The sequence below is a fragment of the Oryctolagus cuniculus genome, chromosome 5 (genome assembly GCF_964237555.1).
Source record: "Oryctolagus cuniculus chromosome 5, mOryCun1.1, whole genome shotgun sequence".
In the NCBI taxonomy this organism is placed as follows: Eukaryota; Metazoa; Chordata; class Mammalia; order Lagomorpha; family Leporidae; genus Oryctolagus; species Oryctolagus cuniculus.
The window spans coordinates 15,437,150-15,459,972 of NC_091436.1; the positions used below are offsets into that span (position 1 = coordinate 15,437,150).

The 22,823-nt window shown below is 37.8% G+C and overlaps 1 protein-coding gene across 28 annotated transcripts in view; it reads left to right on the top strand.

The window, feature by feature from the left end:
* SYNE1 (spectrin repeat containing nuclear envelope protein 1) overlaps positions 1-22,823 on the top strand; it is a 551,595-nt gene that overhangs the window by 233,916 nt on the left and 294,856 nt on the right. For all 28 annotated transcript variants that reach the window (XM_051855247.2, XM_070073379.1, XM_070073388.1 and 25 more), the window contains 11 exons: positions 691-855; positions 3,842-4,009; positions 5,706-5,876; positions 6,649-6,789; positions 10,697-10,857; positions 12,777-12,927; positions 16,087-16,314; positions 16,697-16,795; positions 18,900-19,087; positions 19,477-19,600; positions 22,029-22,195. In XM_051855247.2, the coding sequence (XP_051711207.2) occupies positions 691-855; positions 3,842-4,009; positions 5,706-5,876; positions 6,649-6,789; positions 10,697-10,857; positions 12,777-12,927; positions 16,087-16,314; positions 16,697-16,795; positions 18,900-19,087; positions 19,477-19,600; positions 22,029-22,195 (1,763 nt within the window). The remainder of the gene's footprint in view (positions 1-690; positions 856-3,841; positions 4,010-5,705; positions 5,877-6,648; positions 6,790-10,696; positions 10,858-12,776; positions 12,928-16,086; positions 16,315-16,696; positions 16,796-18,899; positions 19,088-19,476; positions 19,601-22,028; positions 22,196-22,823) is intronic.

Here is a 22,823-nt window from a genome sequence, read left to right on the forward strand (position 1 = left end):
ACCTCATATTCTTCTTCCATGTGTTTAGTAGCTCCTTTGTCATGGTTAAAGAAATGTCTATAAATATCTAACCAATCTAATCATGAAAATTATTTGTTTGTAAACTATTAATTTTACACATTGGGTATTGGCATTGGAGATTTCTCTTGAGTAATTGTAGACTTTTGTGAAAGACATGTACAATATGTAACATAAGGAGACACTGTTTTGGTGAAAGAATTCCTGGCTCTCCTCCTTCCACCTTTTTTTTTTTTTTCCTTGACAGGCAGAGTGGACAGTGAGAGAGAGAGACAGAGAGAAAGGTCTTCCTTTTGCCGTTGGTTCACCCTCCAATGGCCACCGTGGCCGGCGCATTGCGCTGATCGGATGGCAGGAGCCAGGTGCTTCTCCTGGTCTCCCATGGGGTGTAGGGCCCAAGCACTTGGGCCATCCTCCACTGTACTCCTGGGCCACAGCAGAGAGCTGGCCTGGAAGAGGGGCAACCGGAACAGAATTCGGCGCCCTGACCGGGACTAGAACCCGGTGTGCTGGCGCTGCAAGGCAGAGGATTAGCCTAGTGAGCCACGGCGCTGGCCCTCCTTCCACCTTACAAATCTTGGATTGAGTCCTTTCTTGCTGGAATGTTAGGCTCCACGATGGCACTTTGCTCATCAAAAGTGTTTTTTTTGTGTTTGTTTGTTTTAATTTCAGGAGGTTCGAAGTGGCGTTACCAAAAGAGGAGAGACTCTTGGCTGGCTGAAATCCAGACTTAAAATTCTGACTGAGGTTTCCTCTGAGAAAGAAGCCCAAAAGCAAGGGGATGAGCTGGCAAAATTATCTAGTTCTTTCAAGGCTCTGGGTTCCTTACTGTCAGAGGTATGTCCTTTACTCACCCTAAAGGAACGGTTCTGCATGAGGGACCTGGAACGTTGTCTGGTTACACTGTAGCAACTAATCCCATAGAGAAAGTTCAGATGATACAGAATAGTCACGGTGCTTCACCATTGCTGGAAAAGATGACTGTTTCTGTTATGGTCTGTGCCATTATTGGATATGTTAGTTCAGGTTAATGGCCTACATTAAAGGTTCAAAGCTTACTGTTGAAATCCTTACTTAATGTACGCTAAGCTGATCTTCTGTATATTAAGATAATCGAAAATGAATCTTGATGTGAATGGAAGGGGAGAGGGAGTGGGAAAGGGGAGGGTTGTGGGTGGGAGGGACGGTATGGGGGGAAGCCATTGTAATCCATAAGTCGTACTTTGGAAATTTATATTCATTAAATAAAAGTTAAAAAAAGTTAAATAAAAGTTAAAAAAAAAAGAAAAAAAAAAGTTCAAAGCTTACCAAGCCCATGCTTTTTCACTCATACTAGAAACATTATTATTTCACAATCATATAAGAGCACAGAGGTTAAGAAAAAGACTTGAAAGTCAAACTCCGGATTAGAGATTCAATTTGATATCCTGCTTCCCTAGGTAGTCTTGAGCTTATTACTCAATATCCCCCACTCCTTGTTCCTTACTTCTAAAACAGGATTGAAATTATTGACCCTGGGGCCAGCACTGTGGCTTACTTGGTTAATCCTCCGCCTGCGGCGCTGGCATCCCATGTGGGTGCAGGGTTGTAGTCCCGGCTGCCCCTCTTCCAGTCCAGCTCTCTGCTGTGGCCCGGGAAGGCAGTGGAGGATGGCTCGGATGCTTGGGCCCCTGCACCCACATGGGAGACCAGGAGGAAGCACCTGGCTCCTGGCTTCAGATCAGCACGGCTCTGGCCATGGTGGCCATTTGGGGAGTGAGCCAATGGAAGGAAGACCTTTCTCTCTGTCTCTCTCTCTCTAACTCTGTCAAAAAATTATTCACCCTAGAAGGCAGTAGCAAGGATTGAACGTAATAAAGTCTGTAAAGTGCTGAGTTCTGTGCCTGAACTCAGTGAATGTCCAGTAACTCACAGCTGATGATTATAAAATAGTCAACATTCAGTCAATAGGACAATAAGCTTCTCTTTTAGCTATGACCTCCCCACATTAAATTTTTTGATAGCATTTCAATGTTTGTTTATATTCCTTTTTAGACTAAAATATATAAGCCATCTACCTCATTTCTAGTAGAGACTTTTTCCCCTCTGCAAGAAGAGTTTTATTGACTGGGCTGTTGCGTAATTTGTGCATGGAAAGATAATATCAAAATGTAAAGTAGAATATATATTTGCCAATATTTCTTGGATTTGTTCAAGTATAAACTTGCGTGGAAAAATAGCCCATTAGATTACTATAAAAGGCACATAAAGCTTTCTGATTCTGAAGATCTGGAATTCTCTATTGATGTCCCTAATGTAACAATTTTTCTATTAACATTTGATGACTTTAATCCATGCAGATCTGCTTTATATGCCAAAAGTATTTCAGACTACTTAGGATTTTAATCCAATTATGGAATATAAGCTATTTCAATATTTTGATTACCTCTCACAGCAATAGTCAAACTTAATTGTTCTTGTTACATTTTAAGTGAAAATTTAACAGTATCTTTTACATTTCCTATAATACACAATTAAACATTAATTCTTGGCATGCTTGTCTACCTTAAAATTCTGTATAATATCAGTACCATTTTTTGCTGCTTAATCAAAAAATGAAAGCAAAAATAAAGGAATAAGAAAAAACATGTTTATGGATAAGCTTTTATAAAAACATGAGTTTGGCACATTCAATCATTTCTTTCAATCAGTATCCATTTAATATTTAAATTAATGCAGATCATAATGTGTTTACAATTGTCCCCTGTCAAGAGAAAGAGACTGTGGGTAGATTCACACCACTTCTAAGATCTGGAGTGTGTGGTTTCACAGGTCTTATTGCTGCTTCTTTAGAGATCAGCATGACACACATTACCTTGAGCCAACTCAGACCAGAAGAGGATCAAAGGGAAAGGGTGTGAGAAGAGAAACCAGGAGTCTTCTGGGGGAGACAAATGATGGCAATATATAAAAAGCCCGATCTTAGTGAAGATGGGAAGATGGATTTGGAAAACAAAAGATACTGATGGAACTAAGGAAGCAGAATTAGAAAGCCAAAGATTCAGGAAGATGATTTAAAAAAAAAAAAAAACACACAGAACCGACAAAAGAACCTCAGATTTAGAAATTATGTTATTCTAGGTATAAATATTGGAAATGCATTTCCCACGAACAATAGTCTATTCTTTTCTGTTTCTACAATTTTTTTTCCTTATTTAAACAGTATGGATTCAACTTTCTTATAAGAAGCTTTTATAATTGGGTTTTAATAAGATTATAATTTAGATGTAGGGGACAATATAGTTTTAGTTCCCTGCTTTGATTGCCAGGTCAAGTGGGTATTTAATAGAGCTCATGCACTATATCAAATAATGCTTTTAATCATATCACTATGTAATTTAATAATAAATCAACTTTAAAATGTGTGAAAGAATTAAAGATACATACTTCTGTTTGTTGAAATATACTCTATAAAGTCAATACATGAACTTCAACAAGAGAGTATTGATCAAAGAATACAAACTCTAAGTTACAAGATGAATAACTTTTGGAGGTCTAATATACAGCATAGTGGAATTTGTAATAATACTGTGTTGTAGACTGGAAATTTGCTAAGAGAATAAATTTTAAGTGTTCTTACCTATACACAAAAATGTAAATAATGAGGTAATGGATAGACTTTTTAGCTTGATTTGGGAAATTTTCACATGTGTATCTTTATCAAAGCATCACATTGTATTCCTTAAACATATACAGCATTTGTCGATGGTATCTCAGTAAAAATGATTGCATGAACTTCACTAATTAGCAATTAATACACATTTTTTATTTCATGAAAATCTAGGTTGAAAAGATGTTAAGCAACTTTGGGGAATGTGTCCAGTATAAAGAAATAGTCAAAAGTTCCCTTGAAGACTTAATCTCTGGCTCTAAAGAAGTCCAAGAACAAGCCGAGAAGATCTTAGACACTGAAAATCTGTTTGAAGCGCAGCAGCTGCTTCTTCATCACCAGGTAGCAAAGCCTGTTTACTCCAGTGCATTCGTGTAAAGTTGATTGGGTGCTGACAAAACAAGAGATAAGGAATGGGTCCCTCCACTGGGATGGGGGGCTGGAGGAGTGAGGGACAAGAAGGAGTCTGCTTGAATGGTGAAAAGAACTTGGCTATTTGTATTCTATTCTGTCTCGTAAGTATTAAATATTTTAGGATATCCAGGAAGACAAAGTCCCGGAGGAGTTATTTACAACATCAAAAAGTTCAAGGAATACCATGGGGAGAAAAATAATTTAACTGTGAAAATATGCATGAAACTTATTAAATTGTCCTTGTCCTAGCAGGGAAGGCATAGAGATGGACAAATTCCTTTGTAGTTCAAACCATTATTCTTTTGTCATTATGTTAAAATATTTCTCTTCAATTTGCAACCTGGAATATGTTTTACTTTGGGATATTATAACTCACTTAAAGTACCAGACCTTTCAGGAGAACATGCTCTTACCAAAGATTAGAACTAGAAGTAGAGGAATCCTGGTATTTATGTTGAAATAGATAACTTTAATCAACTTATTCCCTGATAGCCCTGGTGTAGATATTAAAATACATGTATACCTGGAAAATATTACTTTGAAAACTCAGTATAAATGGAAATAAGATTCAAATCAAAAATTTCAGTGACAAATTTCTCATGTATGTATAGCAAAGAGACAGCTAATTTTACGTATAAAATGGAAATGGAATTTGCCTGGAAACTGTAAGGCAGCCACTAAGATTTATTGATTTACTTAACTAGAAAAAGGCTGTGTGTACAAAAACATTAATGTTTGTGTTCTCCAGCATTGCAAAATCATTTTTTCAGTTTCATATACTTTGTTAGAAAATTGTAAGATTACATGTGTTTATATTAATATTTTAAAACTCTTCTCATAGTTCTTGGACTGTTACATATTTACATGTGTGTGCTTGTTGAATCTCATCAGTTGTACACTCAAGATTTGTGGACCATTGTGCTTGAAGGTTATACAAAGGCTGAATGTTCATGCGAAGATGAAAGTAAAAGATTATTTTGGTGCAAAAAAATCTTAATCTATACTTAGTTTTTTTCATATTATGTATCTCCATGATCTTTTTAAATACTCCTCATATACATGATTTTCACATTTTTTGCAAAATAAGTGTCTTTGCATTCCATTTTCCAAGCATTTTGAAGTCCCCTTGTATCTCAATGAAAAAATTTTCTTTACAACATAACTTTCCCTCAATATTTAGCAAATTAACCCTTTTGAGTATATCCAAGGAGTCCGTCTCTTGATATTAGCATTATATAGCATAGTTAAAAATAACTGGAGTCGAGACTTTGTGTTTTTAGGCAGAATATATTAGAAAGCATCATGTCAAATGAATTGCTTTGCCAAATTCTTTCTAAGGTATTACACAACATGATAATTGTTCTCCAAATTTGCATACAATTAAAGCACTAACGCCAAATTATTTATGTTGCTTACTATTAAAAACAAAATATTTATATAAAATGTCCATGTTGACCTATACAGTCACCATTGTCGTTTTAACTGTTAACTTCACAATACGGTTCAGGCCCATACTTCATGAATCCGTACCTTTCTGTACCTACAATGTGTGTGGGTGTTTATGTCCCTGACTTGCTGGTTGGAGAGTAACATTTATATCCTTCTGTTGAATAAATGCTTCCAGCAAAAGACCAAGAGGATCTCAGCTAAGAAGAAAGACCTGCAGCAGCAGATCGCACAGGCGCAGCAGGGAGAAGGTGGCCGGCCGGGCCCCGGCAGGGAGGAGCTGCAGAGGCTGGAGAGCACCCTGGACCGCGTGGAGCACAGCAGAGAGAGACAGGAGCGCCGCATCCAGGTCAGAGCTGTGGGGCAGGGGCCATTCTGCAGGTGGCCTTCAGGACTCTACCTGCTACCCGCAGGAGCAAATGTTTGTTCTTGCCTCCCACATCCAGCATTGTAGTACTTTAATTATTTCTTTTAATCATCATATCAGCCTTGGAAGGGAAGTACTGTAATTAACATGTTGTCCAAGTGCATATGCCTAAAAAAGTTTTGAGCACTTTGCCCAATGTCTCACAACAGTGGTCAAGAATAGAGTCAGGATTTGCTTTGTCTGAATCCAGAAACTTGGCCCAACTCATTTCGCTTTGCCAGGAAGCCCAGCAGCGACACCTTCGCCTTATGTTGTTGTTACATTGTGAGGGGGCACGTGATCTTAAAAAAGTTAGATTTTCTTGCCTCCCTCTCTCTCTCTCCCTCCTTGCTCCTCCCTCCTCTGTCCTCTCCTCTCCTTCCTTTTCCTTTTCCTTTTCCTTTCCTCCTCTCTGTTATGAGGTTGGGGTGCTTCCCTGCCTTTGTCACTTATCTAAATTAAAATATTAGGATTGTCAGAACTAATGGAGTGCTCAGGATGCATCTGTTCCATGTGTCCTCTCTCTTTATGGATGAAGACTTGAGGTGCAGAAAGGAAATTAAGACACTGGAATCATTTTATTCCGTGTGACTGTGTGCGATTTGAGCTAGAGTTCATTGGAAGTTAGTAGCTTAGCAAATGGATAGAAAATGACAATATTTCATGACACATTTTGGTAATTTGTAACCTGGCATGTTTATTTTTCCATATTTAGGTCACATTAAGAAAGTGGGAACGGTTTGAAACAAACAAAGAGACAGTGGTCCGATACCTTTTCCAAACAGGTTCCAGTCATGAACGCTTCTTGAGTTTTAGCAGTTTGGAAAGCTTATCTTCAGAACTGGAGCAGACGAAGGTATATTAGTAAGACCATACAGTCCCTCGGTACTCATTATCCAGAAAAAAATATCACTTATTTCTCTCCATTATTACTGTTGCTATTATTCATTTAATCAATACTTATGTGTTGATAATCTACTATTTCAATACTCCAGGGAATGAAATCATCAGGTGCACTTAACCATCAAGAGAGAAAGTGATGTTTTCATAAAGTGGAAAATGATTAGTTCCCTAATATGTGTGTATAGTTTTAAAAATCTGGAGGGAAAGATACTTTTAAATAATCTTGGAGGTCAGATGAAACTCAGAAAAGTAGCATTTGAAGCAGAGAGAGCACACATTCCTCAGAGAGAAAATAGCATGAGGTATAAAAGTGCCATATATGGGGCTTCTGTGTTGTAAAGCAGAATAAGAAGTAGATTTGTCAAGGAAAGCCAGGCCACATTCCAAGTAGTCTGATAAGACCTAAAAAGAAATTCTCATGGCAGCATGGAACTGTGGCTGTTGAAGGGTTTCAGAAAGAGATGCGCTTTTTGGAGCTGAATTTCTAGGCAAGTGTAGAGAACGGATTGAAAGCGTGAGGACTGGGGACCTGGAACCTAATCAGAAAGGTGCTGCAAATGAGCCTTAGTTAATATGCGTATAAATAAGGGGGCGGGGGTTGCAGTTGATGCCCTGGAGACAAATGCCAAAGATATGCCATTCACACTAAGCTTGGGCAGCTAAACTAGATAGAGAAGGTAAGAAGCAAGAAGTTGTTAGCGTGACAGTGAGACAGGGAACATGAAGGAGTGGTTGTTAATGAGGAAAGATGAGCATCTAGTTTTTAATTATTTTGTGCTAAAGCATGACAGGAGTCTTTATAAACTCAAAGACATTCATTGGGTTAATCTACATGTGGATTTTGCATGTAAATTCATTCAGGTTCCATCCAGGTTGTCTGACACCTTGTGACTGTACTTATTTCTCTGGATCAGTTTAACTGCCTGTAAATAAAACAAATGTAGCCTTTTTAACCTTACCATTAACATTCTGCTTTTCTGATGATCTTCCATGCTTTGAGATTGGTTTGATGATCTAAGCAAACATTTATTAAATATGTTCTATATCCTCATGTCTATCATCTTCTATCACCTTCTTTAATCCTCAAAACAATACCAAGAAGAAGGTATGAATATTAATCCTCTTTTATCGGTGAGGTGGAAGAAGGCACAAGCTTACTGATGAACTTGTCCTGGTCTCCAAATTTCTAAGTGGTTGAAGCTGGCTCCTATATTGGATTTTTGTTAAAAAGCTGAGCGGCTTTACTGGGTTCTACACTGCCACACGGGCAGATATGATCCATAACAGTTGCTCTGCTTCTTTGCTTACTCTGCATTGTTATTACAGCCTTCATTGCTGTTGACAATGTGAGTGACTTCTTTGTCCCTTGTGTGCAAGGGCGTGGTAAGGCATCCAACAATGGGATCCTGTTTGCTCTCCTCCCGCAAAATGTGACTTTCCTGAGGAAATAAAATTCACAGAGTTGTGGGATACAACTCACTCAGCTAGTGAAAGACCCTAGACTCAACTCCAGATCAATTCTTTCCTGATACATTGTGCTACCACTGATATGTCTTCTTCAGATTTAGGGATAAGACCTCACAATGTTGTTCTATTTTGTTTAATTTTGTTTCTATCAACAGCATTCTGCTCTTGGGATTCCTCTACATGGTGCTTTCCCCAATAGCTCACATAAGAGGCTCTAAGTTTGAATGTATATAAGCATATTCAAGCATTGATTTCTCTGTGTTTTTTCTTGCAATCGGGAAAATACAAAGGGGAAGAAGACTTTATTTTATGCTTCTGATCCTCATGGGATTCTGAGAGATTATTCTGGGATTCATGGCCCTCACAGTTGAATCTGCAGGGACTATAAAATCATACATAGATATAGTGGATCCTTTTTGGTTTTTTTTGTTTGTTTGTTTGTTTGTTTGTTTTTGACAGGTAGAGTTAGACATAGAGAGAGAAAGGGTCTTCCTTTCCGTTGGTTCACCCCCGAAATGGCCGCTGTGGCTGGCACACCGCACTGATCCAAAGCCAGGAGCCAGGTGCTTCTCCTGGTCTCCCATGCGGGTACAGGGCCCAAGCACTTGGGCCATCCTCCACTGCCTTCCTGGGCCACAGCAGAGAGCTGGAATAGAAGAGGAGCAACTGGGACTAGAACCTCGGGTGCCGGCGCCGCAGGCGGAGGATTAGCCTAGTGAGCCGCGTCACCAGCCGATATAGTGGATCTTTTTAACCACAGAATTTAGTGTTGTGATACTAGCAAGCATCATATTTTAGGACACTATAAATCTTACCAGAAGGAAGCTGTACTTACTCATTTTTATTTTCTCAAATTGCAGGTTGTTTCTCCAAAATGACACTGATATTTCCATGAGTTTAAGACTTTCAAGCCAAAGCAGTATTAATGACCGTATGACTAGTATTGATTGTATAATAACTCCCAGAGATGCTCTGAGAGAGAAGCTTTTTTTTTACTAATATTTACATTGGATTTCCTCGTGGCACTGAGGACCAAAATTTAGATCTGAGATTCTCTTACATGAGAAGAAATGAGACACAAAGTTTAACTTTTTTCACTCAATATTATCCTTGAGTTTACCTTTAGCATTCAGTATTTAATGTATTTACCTAACAAAATTTAGACAGCACCTGAAGTTTACCAGTGCCTCATCTATTTTAACATTTTAATTAACATAGTCTATAGAAATAGACTTACTTCAAATAAGTTTTAAACATTAATATTTATTTAAAATAGTTTATGAAAGATCAGTATGTAGATTTAATAAACCATTTAGTCCTCATTTTTATTTATAAGATATAAAATGATAAGTGGTAACTGCCAGAGGGTTAGGCATTTAAAAATGCTTACCTCCCATGAAAAGCATTGCTATCTCCACATGAAAGAGCTGCAAACAATTCGCCAACAACAAACAAATCATGATTGGCAGATCCAGAATTCTAGACCAGGTTTGACTGGTTAAAGTCTAATCTTTCTTTCTATCATGTTGTGTATGCACAGGTAGTAAGTAAGGTTTAATGGCATTAAGATCAGATAATATCATCTTCCAGAGAACAATTTAACAAAATATTTATAGTGGAGATTACTGATATTGTGTGTTGTATAAGATATTATTCAACTAAATAAACAAATATTTCTCTTCATTGGCTTAGAAATTTATTTCCATGATTGAAAAATCAATCACTATTATTTCATGAGCTGGCCTATAGTAATTATTTATAGACAATTTAATAATTATATTGTAGCTTATAATTCTAAACAGTAAACCAAAACCAGGATATAATGGAGAGAGTATTTTGTGAGGATTCGTGGGTGGCTATGAAAAGTAATAGTTGATTATGTTTGTAAATTGAGAAAGTTTTTATGTCTATTTTGGCCATAGGAAAATAAGTTTTATTGTTAAGAGCAATATAGGTGCATATATTCATGAATCCATCTATCCACCCATCTCTTCTGGGAGAGAATATGCAGCACAGTTGGCCCTGTATATCTCCATGTTGTACATCCATAAATACAACCAACTGTGGATCTAAAACATTGTTGAAAAATGAATCTGTACTGAACATGTAGGCTTTTTTCTTAATATCCCCTAAACAATATAGGAAAATATTTATATCATCTTTGCATTGTATTTATAAGTAAAGTAGAGATAAAGTATAAAATAGGATATACACAGGTTAATAGGCAAATACTATACCGTTTTGTATAAGGGACTTGGGCATCCATAGATTTTGTCACCCACAAGGGATTCTGGAAGCAATTCCTCACAGATAACAAGGAACACCTGCACGTGCAGAGGGCAGAGCTAAGCTAAATAAAACTGCTCTCATCTAACAATTATATTTTTTTCTAGGAGTTTTCTAAACGGACAGAAAATATCGCAGTCCAGGCTGAGAACCTTGTAAAGGAAGCCTCGGAGATACCACTGGGGCCCAAGAACAAGCAGCTGCTGCAACAGCAGGCTAAGTCAGTCAAAGAGCAAGTCAAAAAATTAGAAGACACACTTGAAGAAGAGTACGTGCTCGACAAGTCCTAAACTTTCTTCTCTGAGCTAAAGCTTAATGCAGTCTTTCCTGTATCTTGTAATCGAAACAGTCTTGCAATCCTAAGTGTCTGTGTATTTCAGCATGTTGGAGAAAGCAGCTCACAATTCAGAAGAAACGTCATCAATACAGGAACCACTACCTATACCAGAGTAAACAAACAAACACGATGTGGCTTCTGCACCTTAGTGGGTTATGTCCATTAGAAAGCCATATCTATTCAACTCTGTGGCCTTTGTACATTGTAGAGGGAAAAAAAGAACCAATATTTCATATAATTCTTCTACCATATCATTCTGGTGTCACCAGTTAGAGGGAAGCGGAGAAATTTTGTTCGTTTAAATTCTAGGTCTAAACGCATCCCTTATAGATCATTTGCCTCCAGTTTGGGGAGGCTTAGGGAGCTTGTTCACAGGCCCTAGATATTCAAATTGTCACTGACTCATATGCTGTTTCCAGAAGTTACTTTGAATAATCTCTTTAATTCTCAAGCATTTTATGTTTGTTTAAGAAAAAAAAAACAATTCGGCCTATTGACATCCTGTAATATATACAATATATACAAAAAGTTTGGAGGAGATAGACATAATGGGATATGGCCAATATTTTTCAAAATACAGTTAGGCATTTCTGTTTGAAGGTCCTTTGGTAAAAAGTTCAGTGACACATAGCACTGTATTCCTGAGAAACAGGACGTCAGTTACGGCCAATCATCTCAAAAATTTTATACTGTTAACACCTTGAAATTAACATTTTCCATTTGCCTCAGCTTTAAAATTTGATAACTGTTTTGCTATAAGCAAATTAAGATTTGAAATTTGGAGGACTTTATAGTAAATAATTGTATCATGGAAATAGTAAAACTTAGAATTTATTATAAAGTAAATTTATTATAAGTAAAACTTAAAATTTATTATAAAGGAATCTCCTATTAAGAATATCTATTTGAATGTTACTTTGTATAAAAAAGGGCATAGATTTGTGACTACAATACTCTTTAATCTGACAATCAATGATACCATTCAATTTTGCTTGATGTTTTCAAGTGCCTTTTGGTAAACAGGGATATTCTTTGTCCTTTTTATTTTAACCCAAAGAAAGACTTATCAGTTCAACATTATACCATTAGGTACTCGGTCTTTTTCTAAACTGAAAGCCATATTCAACTAGTTATGTCTGCATAGATAACACAAACAGGGAGTCTGTAGCTGATATTGTTCACTACATATGTTATAGATAAAGCCTAAGTGTCTAAAAACAGGGTGCTCATGCTCAAGAGTTTTAAAGTCTTTTGGAATCAGGACAGTAGGACATCTGTGGATATAAGAATAGTTGAAATCATTTTAGATTATAAATTGCAGTCCTAACACTAATGATGGACACAATTTCTGCCTGATGGTATGGGATTCAGATTACAAAGACACATGTATAAATATATATTTCAGTATAAAGCAACCTGACAGTGTCTCTCCTTTATGGGCAAGAGGAATGTGTCCATGAAAATTGTACACTTATAAAACTCCGTGCACTGGAATCTACTCTGGTATAGTTCATTAAGATTAGTCCTGGCAACTACTGGCCCAAACAAAATTAGATTTCTCTTGGAGGCAATTCCCCTTTGTACCCAATAATACTTTGTTCAAATTTGTGGTTCCATTTCTATCATAGCATAGGTGTTGCCTTATTAAAGTTTATTCTCAGAGGTAAATAAAAGACTCAAGGCCTGACATACTACTAAGATCAAATGTAAATTATTTTTCATTAACAAAGTTTCAACTTATAAATGGTAAAATGTCTTCACTATTATGTCACCTGATGACTTAAAGGAAAATCTGTTGTTATTCTATATTAAAATGCTGCATTTTATTTACTTAATTTGGTTAATTTTAGTATTAAAACCATGGAAATGGTGAAAAACAAGTGGGATCATTTTGGCAGTAATTTTGAGACCCTGTCCATCTGGATCACTGAGAAAGAAAATGAGCTCAATGCCTTGGAAACTTCGTCATCTGCCATGGACATGCAAATCAGCCAAATTAAGGTGACCTGCTCCCATGTTACATTTCTGATCTATGCCTAGCTGTTAGAGCTCTTTTCTTAAATTTATTTCATCAACAACTACCTGGTCCCAGGATCAATCTTTCGTTGCTATGTGATCCCATTAAAATTCACAGAAAATACCAGCTAAGAGGTCTTCATTGATACAATGAGTAATACTTTATAGATGGAATTATGTATTAATATTGTCTGACTTATGCATCTGAAGCCATTATTGTGTGCGATATCATTAAAATATTTTTATGGTTACACTATTCTTTTCCTTGATTTTGAATTAACCTTCAATGAGGTGCTCTGTTGATTCATTGTTACAGTCTGGAATGCATTTGTCCTCTGAGAGTCATCTCAGATGTCTAGCTCACGTATGAGTAGTGTTTCCTTCATGAACCACGAGGGGGAGCTCACAAAGTTCACTTTATTTAGGTAAAGCATCAGACACTGCAGGGGTGGGGAGCATTCAGCCTGCATGTCTTATAGCTGGTAAAATCATTTGGTCTGGCCTTGAAATTCAATAAATCTGTAGCAGGCTAATTTGTAAATTGATAATTTTGTATGACTCGAAGATATTATAAATATCCAAATGGCTGTTGGCAGAAAAAAAAAGATCCCCCACCCCCTGCAATGCTTTTGTTAATGACCTTGGGACATGAACAGATGCTCTGAAACTTTAGGTCTCCAAGTTCTAAAATAACCATGTGTGTAGATTGTCATCGTCCACTTATCTCAAGCAGTTTAAGGAAAAATGGACTGAGAGAAAGAAGCTTGGAGTGGTCTCTTTCTCTTTTTTTATGTAATTTTACATGACACATTTTCAAGATTCAGCCACTTCTTTATCAGCTCTTTTTTCCCTCATTTTTTTTTTTTTTTTGGTGGTGGGAGAGGAGGGAGGGGTGGGAACAGGAAAGCCCTCTGACATTTTGTTCATCATATAGCATAAAATAAATACCAAGGTGAGAGAACATTTCACATGATGACTCAAACAAGCCATGACCATGGAGGCGGGGGCTTGGGGGTTGCAATGTTGTGGAGCTAAGATTACAGCCATACAGATCCTTCTTGCCTTGCATGTACAGATACTCAAGATGTGGTACACACAGTCTGCCCTACTTTCCATGGTATGTTAGGAAAAATACATGCCAAACCATCAAAGAATATTCATGAAATAATTTTAATCTTTAAAATTGTTCAAAGTAGACATCCAAGCATTTCCCCCAAATTCTCAGAAAAAAAAGAATAGCATATTTGAGTAGTTTGTTCTCAAATATTTCCCCTTTCAAAATGAACATATATTTTTTAACTTTTATATTCTTCCTGTGATCCATTTACTGCTATTTTAACCCTTGTTCTGGGTCTTCTGAAATACATCCATAATCCAATGTCATCTCATTGTTATTCTTCAGAGTAAAAAAAAATTACACCCTTTATTTTAACATATATAAATATTCAATTGTGGATTTCCATGCCATCAGACTAGAAAACTACTACATTTTATTATGTCCAGTATGCCATTTGAAATTATCTAAAAATATATTACATAAGCATAAATAACAAAGAAAAAACATCTGTTAGAAGAAAGGAAAGATGGAAATGACTATTCTGTGGAGGTTAGCTGGCTAGACTCATGTTCTATGTCCAACAGAAAGCTATGTTAGAGAAAATATTAAAAATATAGTAGTGCTTCCATAGTGTTCTCACTTTAATCTCACAATTAAAATTTTTGAAGCATTTGTACTGTTTTGAAGACAGTTACCCAAGGTTAGTGTTTATTCATTGTTACATGTTCTTCCAAGTAACTGGTTCCGTATTTCTAATTAATCATTGATAAACAATGCCCATCATTGCCCATCTTCTCTTGAGTGGAATTTTTTTAGCCACAGTTCAACCATGAAATTGTATTTGTGAACATCTTGATGAAATGTATTACTCTAGTAACTAAAACTTTAAGATGATTTCACCATATAAGCACAGAAAACAATTATCAGAGTATAGGAGACACTCTGAGATATGATAAATTTATGGGTAATATTTTTCTTAAAAAAGACTTTAAAACAGAGAAAGGAACTCTATTAATCAAGACATGGTTTGTCATTAAACAACAAATATCTGCTATCCCACTGTTTCACACATATGAAAAAATAGACAAGAGAGCAATGTATACCTGAAACTTACTCTGTTATTCATGAATCCCATATAGACAGAAATCACTAATTTATTTTTTCCTAGCATAACATGAGTTTTCATTTAAATTATTTGAAATTGAAATTTGTCAAAATTCTTGGCACTATTTTGATGGAATGATTTCGCTCTTTTTCTCAAATAACTTTGATTTTCTTATACACAAATAAGCCTCTGTGTTTGAGAGACACACACCCACTTCCATACACATGCATCCTTCAGGGGTTGTTGGCACTTCTCAGGCATATGCTAACATATGCCATGTCATCTGTGCCTCAGATTAAAATTACAGGGTTCTGGCTCCTTCCTGTAGAGAGCAAGTGAGTGGATGGAGCAGAGGAGTCTTTGACTCTGTAGTATCAGCTTCTCTGGGAATCTGCTAGAAATCAAAATCTTGGGTGCCTCCTTAGACTTGATGGATCTGATCTCTGCAGGTGAAACCAGAAAGCCCAAATACATTCTAAATTTGGAAACTATAAACATAGAGAATGGACGATAAATTTGAAGAGACTTGTTTTAAATAGGGATGCAGCCAGGAAACCTTCTAGCTTGGTAAAATATGAGATAGCAGCTACATTTCAGAGAAGGTACATGAATGTAAATGTTAGCATTCCCACCAGTTGCTAGAACACACTGCCTCCCAGATCAGTCAATGCAAATGCTTGGTTGGAAGAGTAGGCGGCTCTCTGCACCTTAGGAGATACTGTTAAGAGTCACTTACTGCAAGCAGAAGTAGCTGCTTCTCATTAGTCTCTAGCCAGAGAGCCCAACCCTGCTGGGTAGTATTTGTAGACCTCCCAGCGAGGTCAGGAAACAGAGTTGCTTCACAGTTGTACTCTAACCAACCAAGTATGTTGAAAAGTCAGTTAAGGAGGTTTTCCTTGCTTTCCTGTCTCTGCAGATAATTATGTCATTTCAAGAAGGCGATCTTACTCAGCCTACATTCAGTTTTTCTTGTTTTAAATAGGTCATTATTCAAGAAATAGAAAGTAAGCTCAGCAGTATTGCAGGATTAGAAGAAGAAGTTCAGTCTTTTGCTCAATTTATTACCACCGGAGAGTCTGCTCGAATCAAAGCCAAGTTGACACAACTAAGAAGATACTGGGAAGAACTCCGCGAGCATGCACAGTGTCTCGAAGGAACCATTCTGGGGCACTTATCTCAGCAGCAAAAGTTTGAGGAGAACCTTAGCAAGGTAAGAATCGGTCCCTGATTTCTTCAGTTACATATTTCGCCTTGCCTTTTAAATGTAATAAATCCTGCACAAGTAGTGGAGTAAGCAAAGGATACACTTGCCAATCGTCTACCAGGTCGTCCATAATTTTTAAAGTTATAGGCATTTGTATGGTACCCTTTGTAGGGAAGTGTAAGGCTTACACATTGCATGCAAATGGTCCTGAAGCCTTAATTTTCCAATTCAAATAATGAAACCTATTGATTTTAGATATTTTTAGGTGAATTTTGTCATCACATTGAATGTTAACCATAAAATGTTGGTATACTTTTTTCTCCACCACCTTCTTAGCCTTGCTGTATATTTTTGTCAACAATATTTTTGTATTTCACCAATGTTTTAGATCCAGCAGTCTGTGTCTGAATTTGAAGATAAACTGGCTGATCCAATTAAAATATGTTCTTCAGCTACAGAAACATATAAAGTACTCCAAGAACATATGGTAAGAATATGCTTCAACATTTCAGCTCAAAATTGGATAACTCCTACTTGAAAAGAAAACAGAGTAAATATTTTATGAGAATTAAAATTGGAAAGATTTTCATGTTAAAACATATAGATCAAACATACTTCATAAAAGAGGTGTAAATATACAAATAAATTCTCATTAAAAATGTATGTGAAAGGGGGGTTCATTTAAAATATATTTTGTAGGGTGGGCAGTTAGCATAGTAGTTAAGTGTCCACATCCCTGTTATTGGAGTGCTTGAGATTGACTCTTGGCCCTTCTACCAATTCCAGTTTCCCATTCGCGTGTGCACTAGCAGGCAGCAGGTGATGGCTCCCGTGTTGGGACCCTTCCACCTGGATTGAGTTCCCAGCTCCTAGCCTTGGCCTGTCCAGCCCCAGCCATTGTGAGCATTTCTGTGAGTGAACCAGTACCTAGGAGATCTCTCTCTTTCACTCTCTCTCACTGTCCATTTCAAATAAATAAATCTTGAAATTAAAGCCACCCATGTTTAAAAAAAACTTATAAAAATATTTCTGTTTTAATTAGAACACAATATTTTGAGAATATAGCTTTAATAAACACTTTAACCACTTGCTAGCATGTTTAAAATTCAATGTGCAGGAAAAATTGTGTGTGCAGAGTAGGTGTCAGCCCACTGCACTGAGATGTGAAAGGGCTGTGTCCTCACAGATCTGTTTCCAGTGCTGGCTTTTGTGGTCCAAGCTCTACAATGATCACTGAGAATCTTGTGCGAGGCCACTGAGGATTTAGGCAGGCCTGGGGAACGATGCTGAGAAAGAGATTCATTCACGAGGAAATTCTAAAGGGAAACGTGTAAATTAATAAGCACAAATACAGATGCTATCCCTAGTAGGGATGCTGTACATACATGCAAGAAAGGTGCTAAGTGATGCAAAGCAGGGAGCTGAGACAGGCACATCCGGAAAGGGGGGTGGAATTTTTATCATTTGAGTGTTCATGATGATGGTATATCTGTGTGTCACATGTTCCTTTGAAAAATTTGAGGAAAAATAGGAAAAGATCAATCTGAATGGCTATTTTAATAGGATAATAATGCAATCCCAGAGAATACCATTCTATTTTTTCTAATACTTAGATTTCCTAACATAAGTTACTTTTCTCTGTCTTGATTGTCCTATCTGTAAAATGGGTGTGATGACAGAATGTGCCTCTCTTCTGTCTCTGCAGACAATTGCATATTTCAGGAAGGCAGTCTGTCCATGCAATGGACAGCCCTGCCCTGCCCTGCCCCGCCCCACCCCACTCAGAGGCATCTGGGGATTATTCGAAGCCCAGCAACAGTTATTTTGGGTGTTAACCTTTCCTCTATGTTTCCATTGAAGTACTAAGTTGCAAGCAGCTTTTCAATTAAGAATAGCATTCTTTAAATACAAATTTTATGTGAAAGGAATAGGAATGTTCACAAGATACCAGAATTGTTGAGGGAGAGCTGAACTACTCAGGTGCACAGCAAGTCGCTCTCCTCATGGGAAACCTCTCGAGCACCGCCCAGCGAGGACCAGAAAGCCGGGGGTAGGGCTGGGCCAGACCTGGAAGAACCTGGGCTGACACTGAGACAGAGGAGCATGAGAGAAAGTAGCTTTGTCCTCACTTTCTCTGTAGCTTACTTCAAATCGGGGACAGAGCATTTTTTAATTTTGATACCATTGGCATTTATGACAACAGAGGGGAAATAGTTTTTGATGATGGGTTTCAAAATAATCCTGTGTCCTGTTCAATCCTGTGCATTTGCTGTCCAACAGTCCCTTTGCACTTCCAGTTACCCACACTCATGGCCTAAAAGGATAAAATGAAAGAGTCCAGAAAGAACCCACTTGTAAAATTTAAATGACGTTCATTGCAGCATTGTTACGGTTTCTATTTTTAGTTACTGTGATCTCTGGGCCTAAGTTATAAGTTCAATTTTCTCATGGATATGTATATAAGAGATAGGAAGTCTGTGTAGGGTTTGAGAGCATGCACGGTTTAAGGCACCTCTGTGGAATGTCATGGACCACACACACACACACATAGATAAGAGCGGGCCACTATGTTCCTTTTGCCCTCTCCTTAGGACCTCTGCCAGGGCCTGGAGTCCCTGAGCAGCACCGTGACTGCTTTCTCTGCCAGTGCCCGCAAGGTGAAAAGCGGAGAATCCTGCATGCAGGACGCCATGGATCTGCAGCAGCGGTATGAAGAGACACTGAGTAAGGCTAAAGAGAGACAGGCCGTGCTGGGGAGCCTGCTGGCCCACTGGCAGAGGTAAGCCATGTTTTCTCTTGTTACTTTCCCTAGGAGGTAGGAAGTTCTGGGCTACTATCCTTTAAGAGATGGGGAATAGTCACCCCCGTTGTAAAATACATAAATTCATGTGTGTATTATGGGATGCGATCGACCTCTACATACAAGCTGAAGACCTCTGAGGGTGCAGAGGTTGTGTACGGATCTTTATATCCTGCTCAGATGTAAACACGTGTGCAAGTCCACATAGGGAAGAGAAAGAAGCAACTTTCCCACCTTTGCAGCTGGGAATGACATGACCGACATCGTCTTGTTTAAACTGGTTCGTGTTGGACCCTCCAGCTTGAGAAAAGTCTAATCCTTAAGCATGACAATTTTGGGTGAATTTGTTTCTTCTCTGATTACATTAGGCTGGAGAAAGAACTGTCATCCTTTTCGACCTGGCTGGAGCGGTGTGAGACAATAGCCCGATCCCCAGAGAGGCACATCTCTGCTGACAGAGTCAAAGTGGAGGGTGAACTTCAGCTGATACAGGCAAGTTCAGGGAGGTGTGCGCATGGAAAATGAAATGCTCTTGCTATGTCCTCATTATATTTTTTTAAGAAAATAACTGAAAAACCTAGATCCAACTTAACACTTTGCTTGGGTTTTGTGATTCTTGAAGCATCACTTGATGTCAAGGTATCCCAAATAGAACAGCCCCAAAGATAAAGTAACGAAAAGGACTTTGTGGTGACCAGTTTCCACGATGTGCTAAAATCCCATAGCATAATGTCTCATATTTGAACAGAACTGTCAGGGGAGTTGAGGGAGGGAGAGCAGAAAGACGAGTGTAGATAAACCAAAGTTGATTATCGATTGATAATTTCTGAAGCTGGTCATACGTATAATTTCTAATACAAATTTATGTGGACTTTTGTTAATAAAAAGTATTTCTAAGAAGTGAGGAGTAGTATAATGTAGAGAGAAGTCACAGTAATTATTATTTTCAAGTAAGGCTTAAAAAATGAATGTGCAGAAATGCTGGTAGATAGAAATGCAAAAAAAAAAACCAGCTTCTTGTTACATTCTTGAAGTTTTTAAAATTTAAGTATTTAAAATAATAATATATAACATAAATATATAAATAATAAATAAAATTTAGTTTTCAAAATATAAATATTATTCGTGAAGAAGTTGTTTTAAAATATAAGTATTATTGAAGCTACAGACACTGTTACTGATTTCTGCAGATTAATAATTTATTTTAAGTGGTGCTGACTGTGACAAAAAGCTCAACAGGCAAAATCGCTTCTCAGACAAGATTTATTGTATTACAGATTGACACCCCAGCTTTCTCCCATAACACTGTACAGTAAGTTTAAGAGGAAGCTTAGCTCCTTTCCTTTTCATAATTGCTTCTATAAGATCTCCATCAGAAGTGTCTGTCACTTCTCCTGCCTCCTTGACCTTGACAGTCCTCCACAGCCTGGGTTCTCTTGCCTTTCAAGTTCATCAAACACTGATGTGTTCTGTTTTAATCTTCCACAAAAGCTCCTTTTCAGAAAACAACAGTGACTCTTTGCTGCCCTGAGAACAGAGGCCATGATTAGTCCATAGTCTGTGCATGTAAGAAGTTCCAAGAGGGAAGTCACAGCTCCTTTCTTACAGATTGTAAGGCATATGGGTACAAAGACATTTGGGAATATAAAACTGTGTCCCTGCATGCGTTTACATGGAAGCTGAGTACTGTATGACCTAGAGGATGATGGAGGGCTTGCAGGCCTGGTTCCGCAGCATCCACATACTGCGTCAACAAAGCTGTCCCCTCTGGGTGGGCCAAATGTGACCTGTGAATGCCCACCTCCTGGTCTGGCCTCCTGTGTTTCTTGTTCCCTTTGTGCTACTCGGCACAGTCCCAGTTCTGCTTTGTGGTGTTACTTGTCACCCCTAGGCCATGTACTCTTTTCACTGATAGCTTTAGCTGTTTCGCTTGTAGCCTCATTGAGAAGGGAAAGAGCACGTTTGGACAAGCATCTGCTATGAGTCATGCTACAACTATTATCTCATTTAACACCATATTCTGTTGTTGCCCATTTATATGAGTGTTTATCTCTTATTATGTTGGACCCACACTTTTAATTTCGGCAATCATAATGCCAAAGAGATTTAATGCCTGAATTTTTTTTTTTTTAAATCAGTAGTTCAGTTGTGTGAAAGTAAGATAAAGAGCCCAAGTTCCCCATTTTGACCTAATCAGAGAGCAGCTGTGTTCCATATACTTAGCACTACAGCTTGGTATTGTTAGATGCGTGGATCTCTTTGGTAATAGTTTTTCTTTGATTCCTGTTTTATGGTCAGTCTACACATCCTGAAAGAGATTCTACAGCTTCCACATAAGCCTAACCATATATAACTTAGACTCCAGAAAACTCATTTGGATTCCAGTAGTATCTGAAAATTAGCATTAAAGATACAGTTGTTCCATTTCTAAATCAAATAAAATGGATAGGCATTTAGTGCAGCGGTTAGGATGAACTCAGGATGCCCACATCCCATGGAGGAGTCCCAGGCTGGCCCTCAAGTCCCAGCTCTATTCTGTATTCCAGCTTCCTGCTAGTGTGCACACTGAGAAACAGCAGACTGTGGTTCAAGTATTCAATTCCCTGTTATCCATGTGGGAAACCCAGAGTGATTTCCCAGTTCTTGGCTTTGGCCTGGCCCAGCCCCAGCAATTGTGGGCATTTGGGAAAGTAAACCAGAAAATAGAAGGTCTCTCTCCCTCCCTTTCTCTCTTTCTATATATGTGTGTGCATACCTATTAAATAAGTAAATCTTTTTAAAAAGCAATTAAAAACTTCCTGCAGCCGAATGGCTTGCATTTTGAAGGAATGAGAACCGTCAGTGACAAACACCGGTGTCTTGCGGTCTTTCTGGCTCAGTCCTATTGGCCAACATCTGTGATGTGCTCTGTTGTCCCCAGGCTCTGCAGAAGGAAGTCGTGTCCCAGGCCTCCTGCTACAGCAACCTTCTGCAGCTGAAGGGGTCGCTGTTCTCCGTGGCCTCTGAAGACGACGTGAAAACGATGAAACTGCACCTGGAGCAGTTGGATGAGAGATGGAGAGATTTACCACAGAGAATTAGCAAACGGTTGGTTGTAAAACAGTTTCTATACTGTGTGCTTGCTTTTAAATTGGAGCATAGTTTTGTTTGTCTAATTCAGCTGCTCAGAGAATATCACAGATGAGAACTACTTTATCAGTCATGTTAAGGTCCAAGTCTTTTTTAAGGTCCTCAAAAATTAACATGACTGATGAACCTTAATTCAACATTTTTCTTACAATGAGCAAATATTTAAATAGTTTTAGTATATTGAGGACAGTAGGGTTACTAATGTTTGTATTGTTTATTGCCCAAGCAGTCTGTGAACAGATGGAAAATGGTAACTAAAATTTGTCTCACAATTCATTTCTCAACCAGAGGCATTTATATATATACACTAGTACTTCCATTTCATTCCAATATAGATCTTTTGGGGAGAGTGGGGAAAATGATTATTATTTGAAATGCATTATATGTTATATGAAATATATTAAATTTTAATTAACCAGATGACTAGCAATTAGCCATAAATACCTTTCTAATGAAAGAGAAAACAAATTCTCTTTAAATTGATATTGATTTTGATTACTATGTGGTCTTGGATAAGAATTCAAACTTTCTGGCCGTTTTTTAAGTCCATTCATTCATCAAATACTTATTGAGTTCATATAGTAAC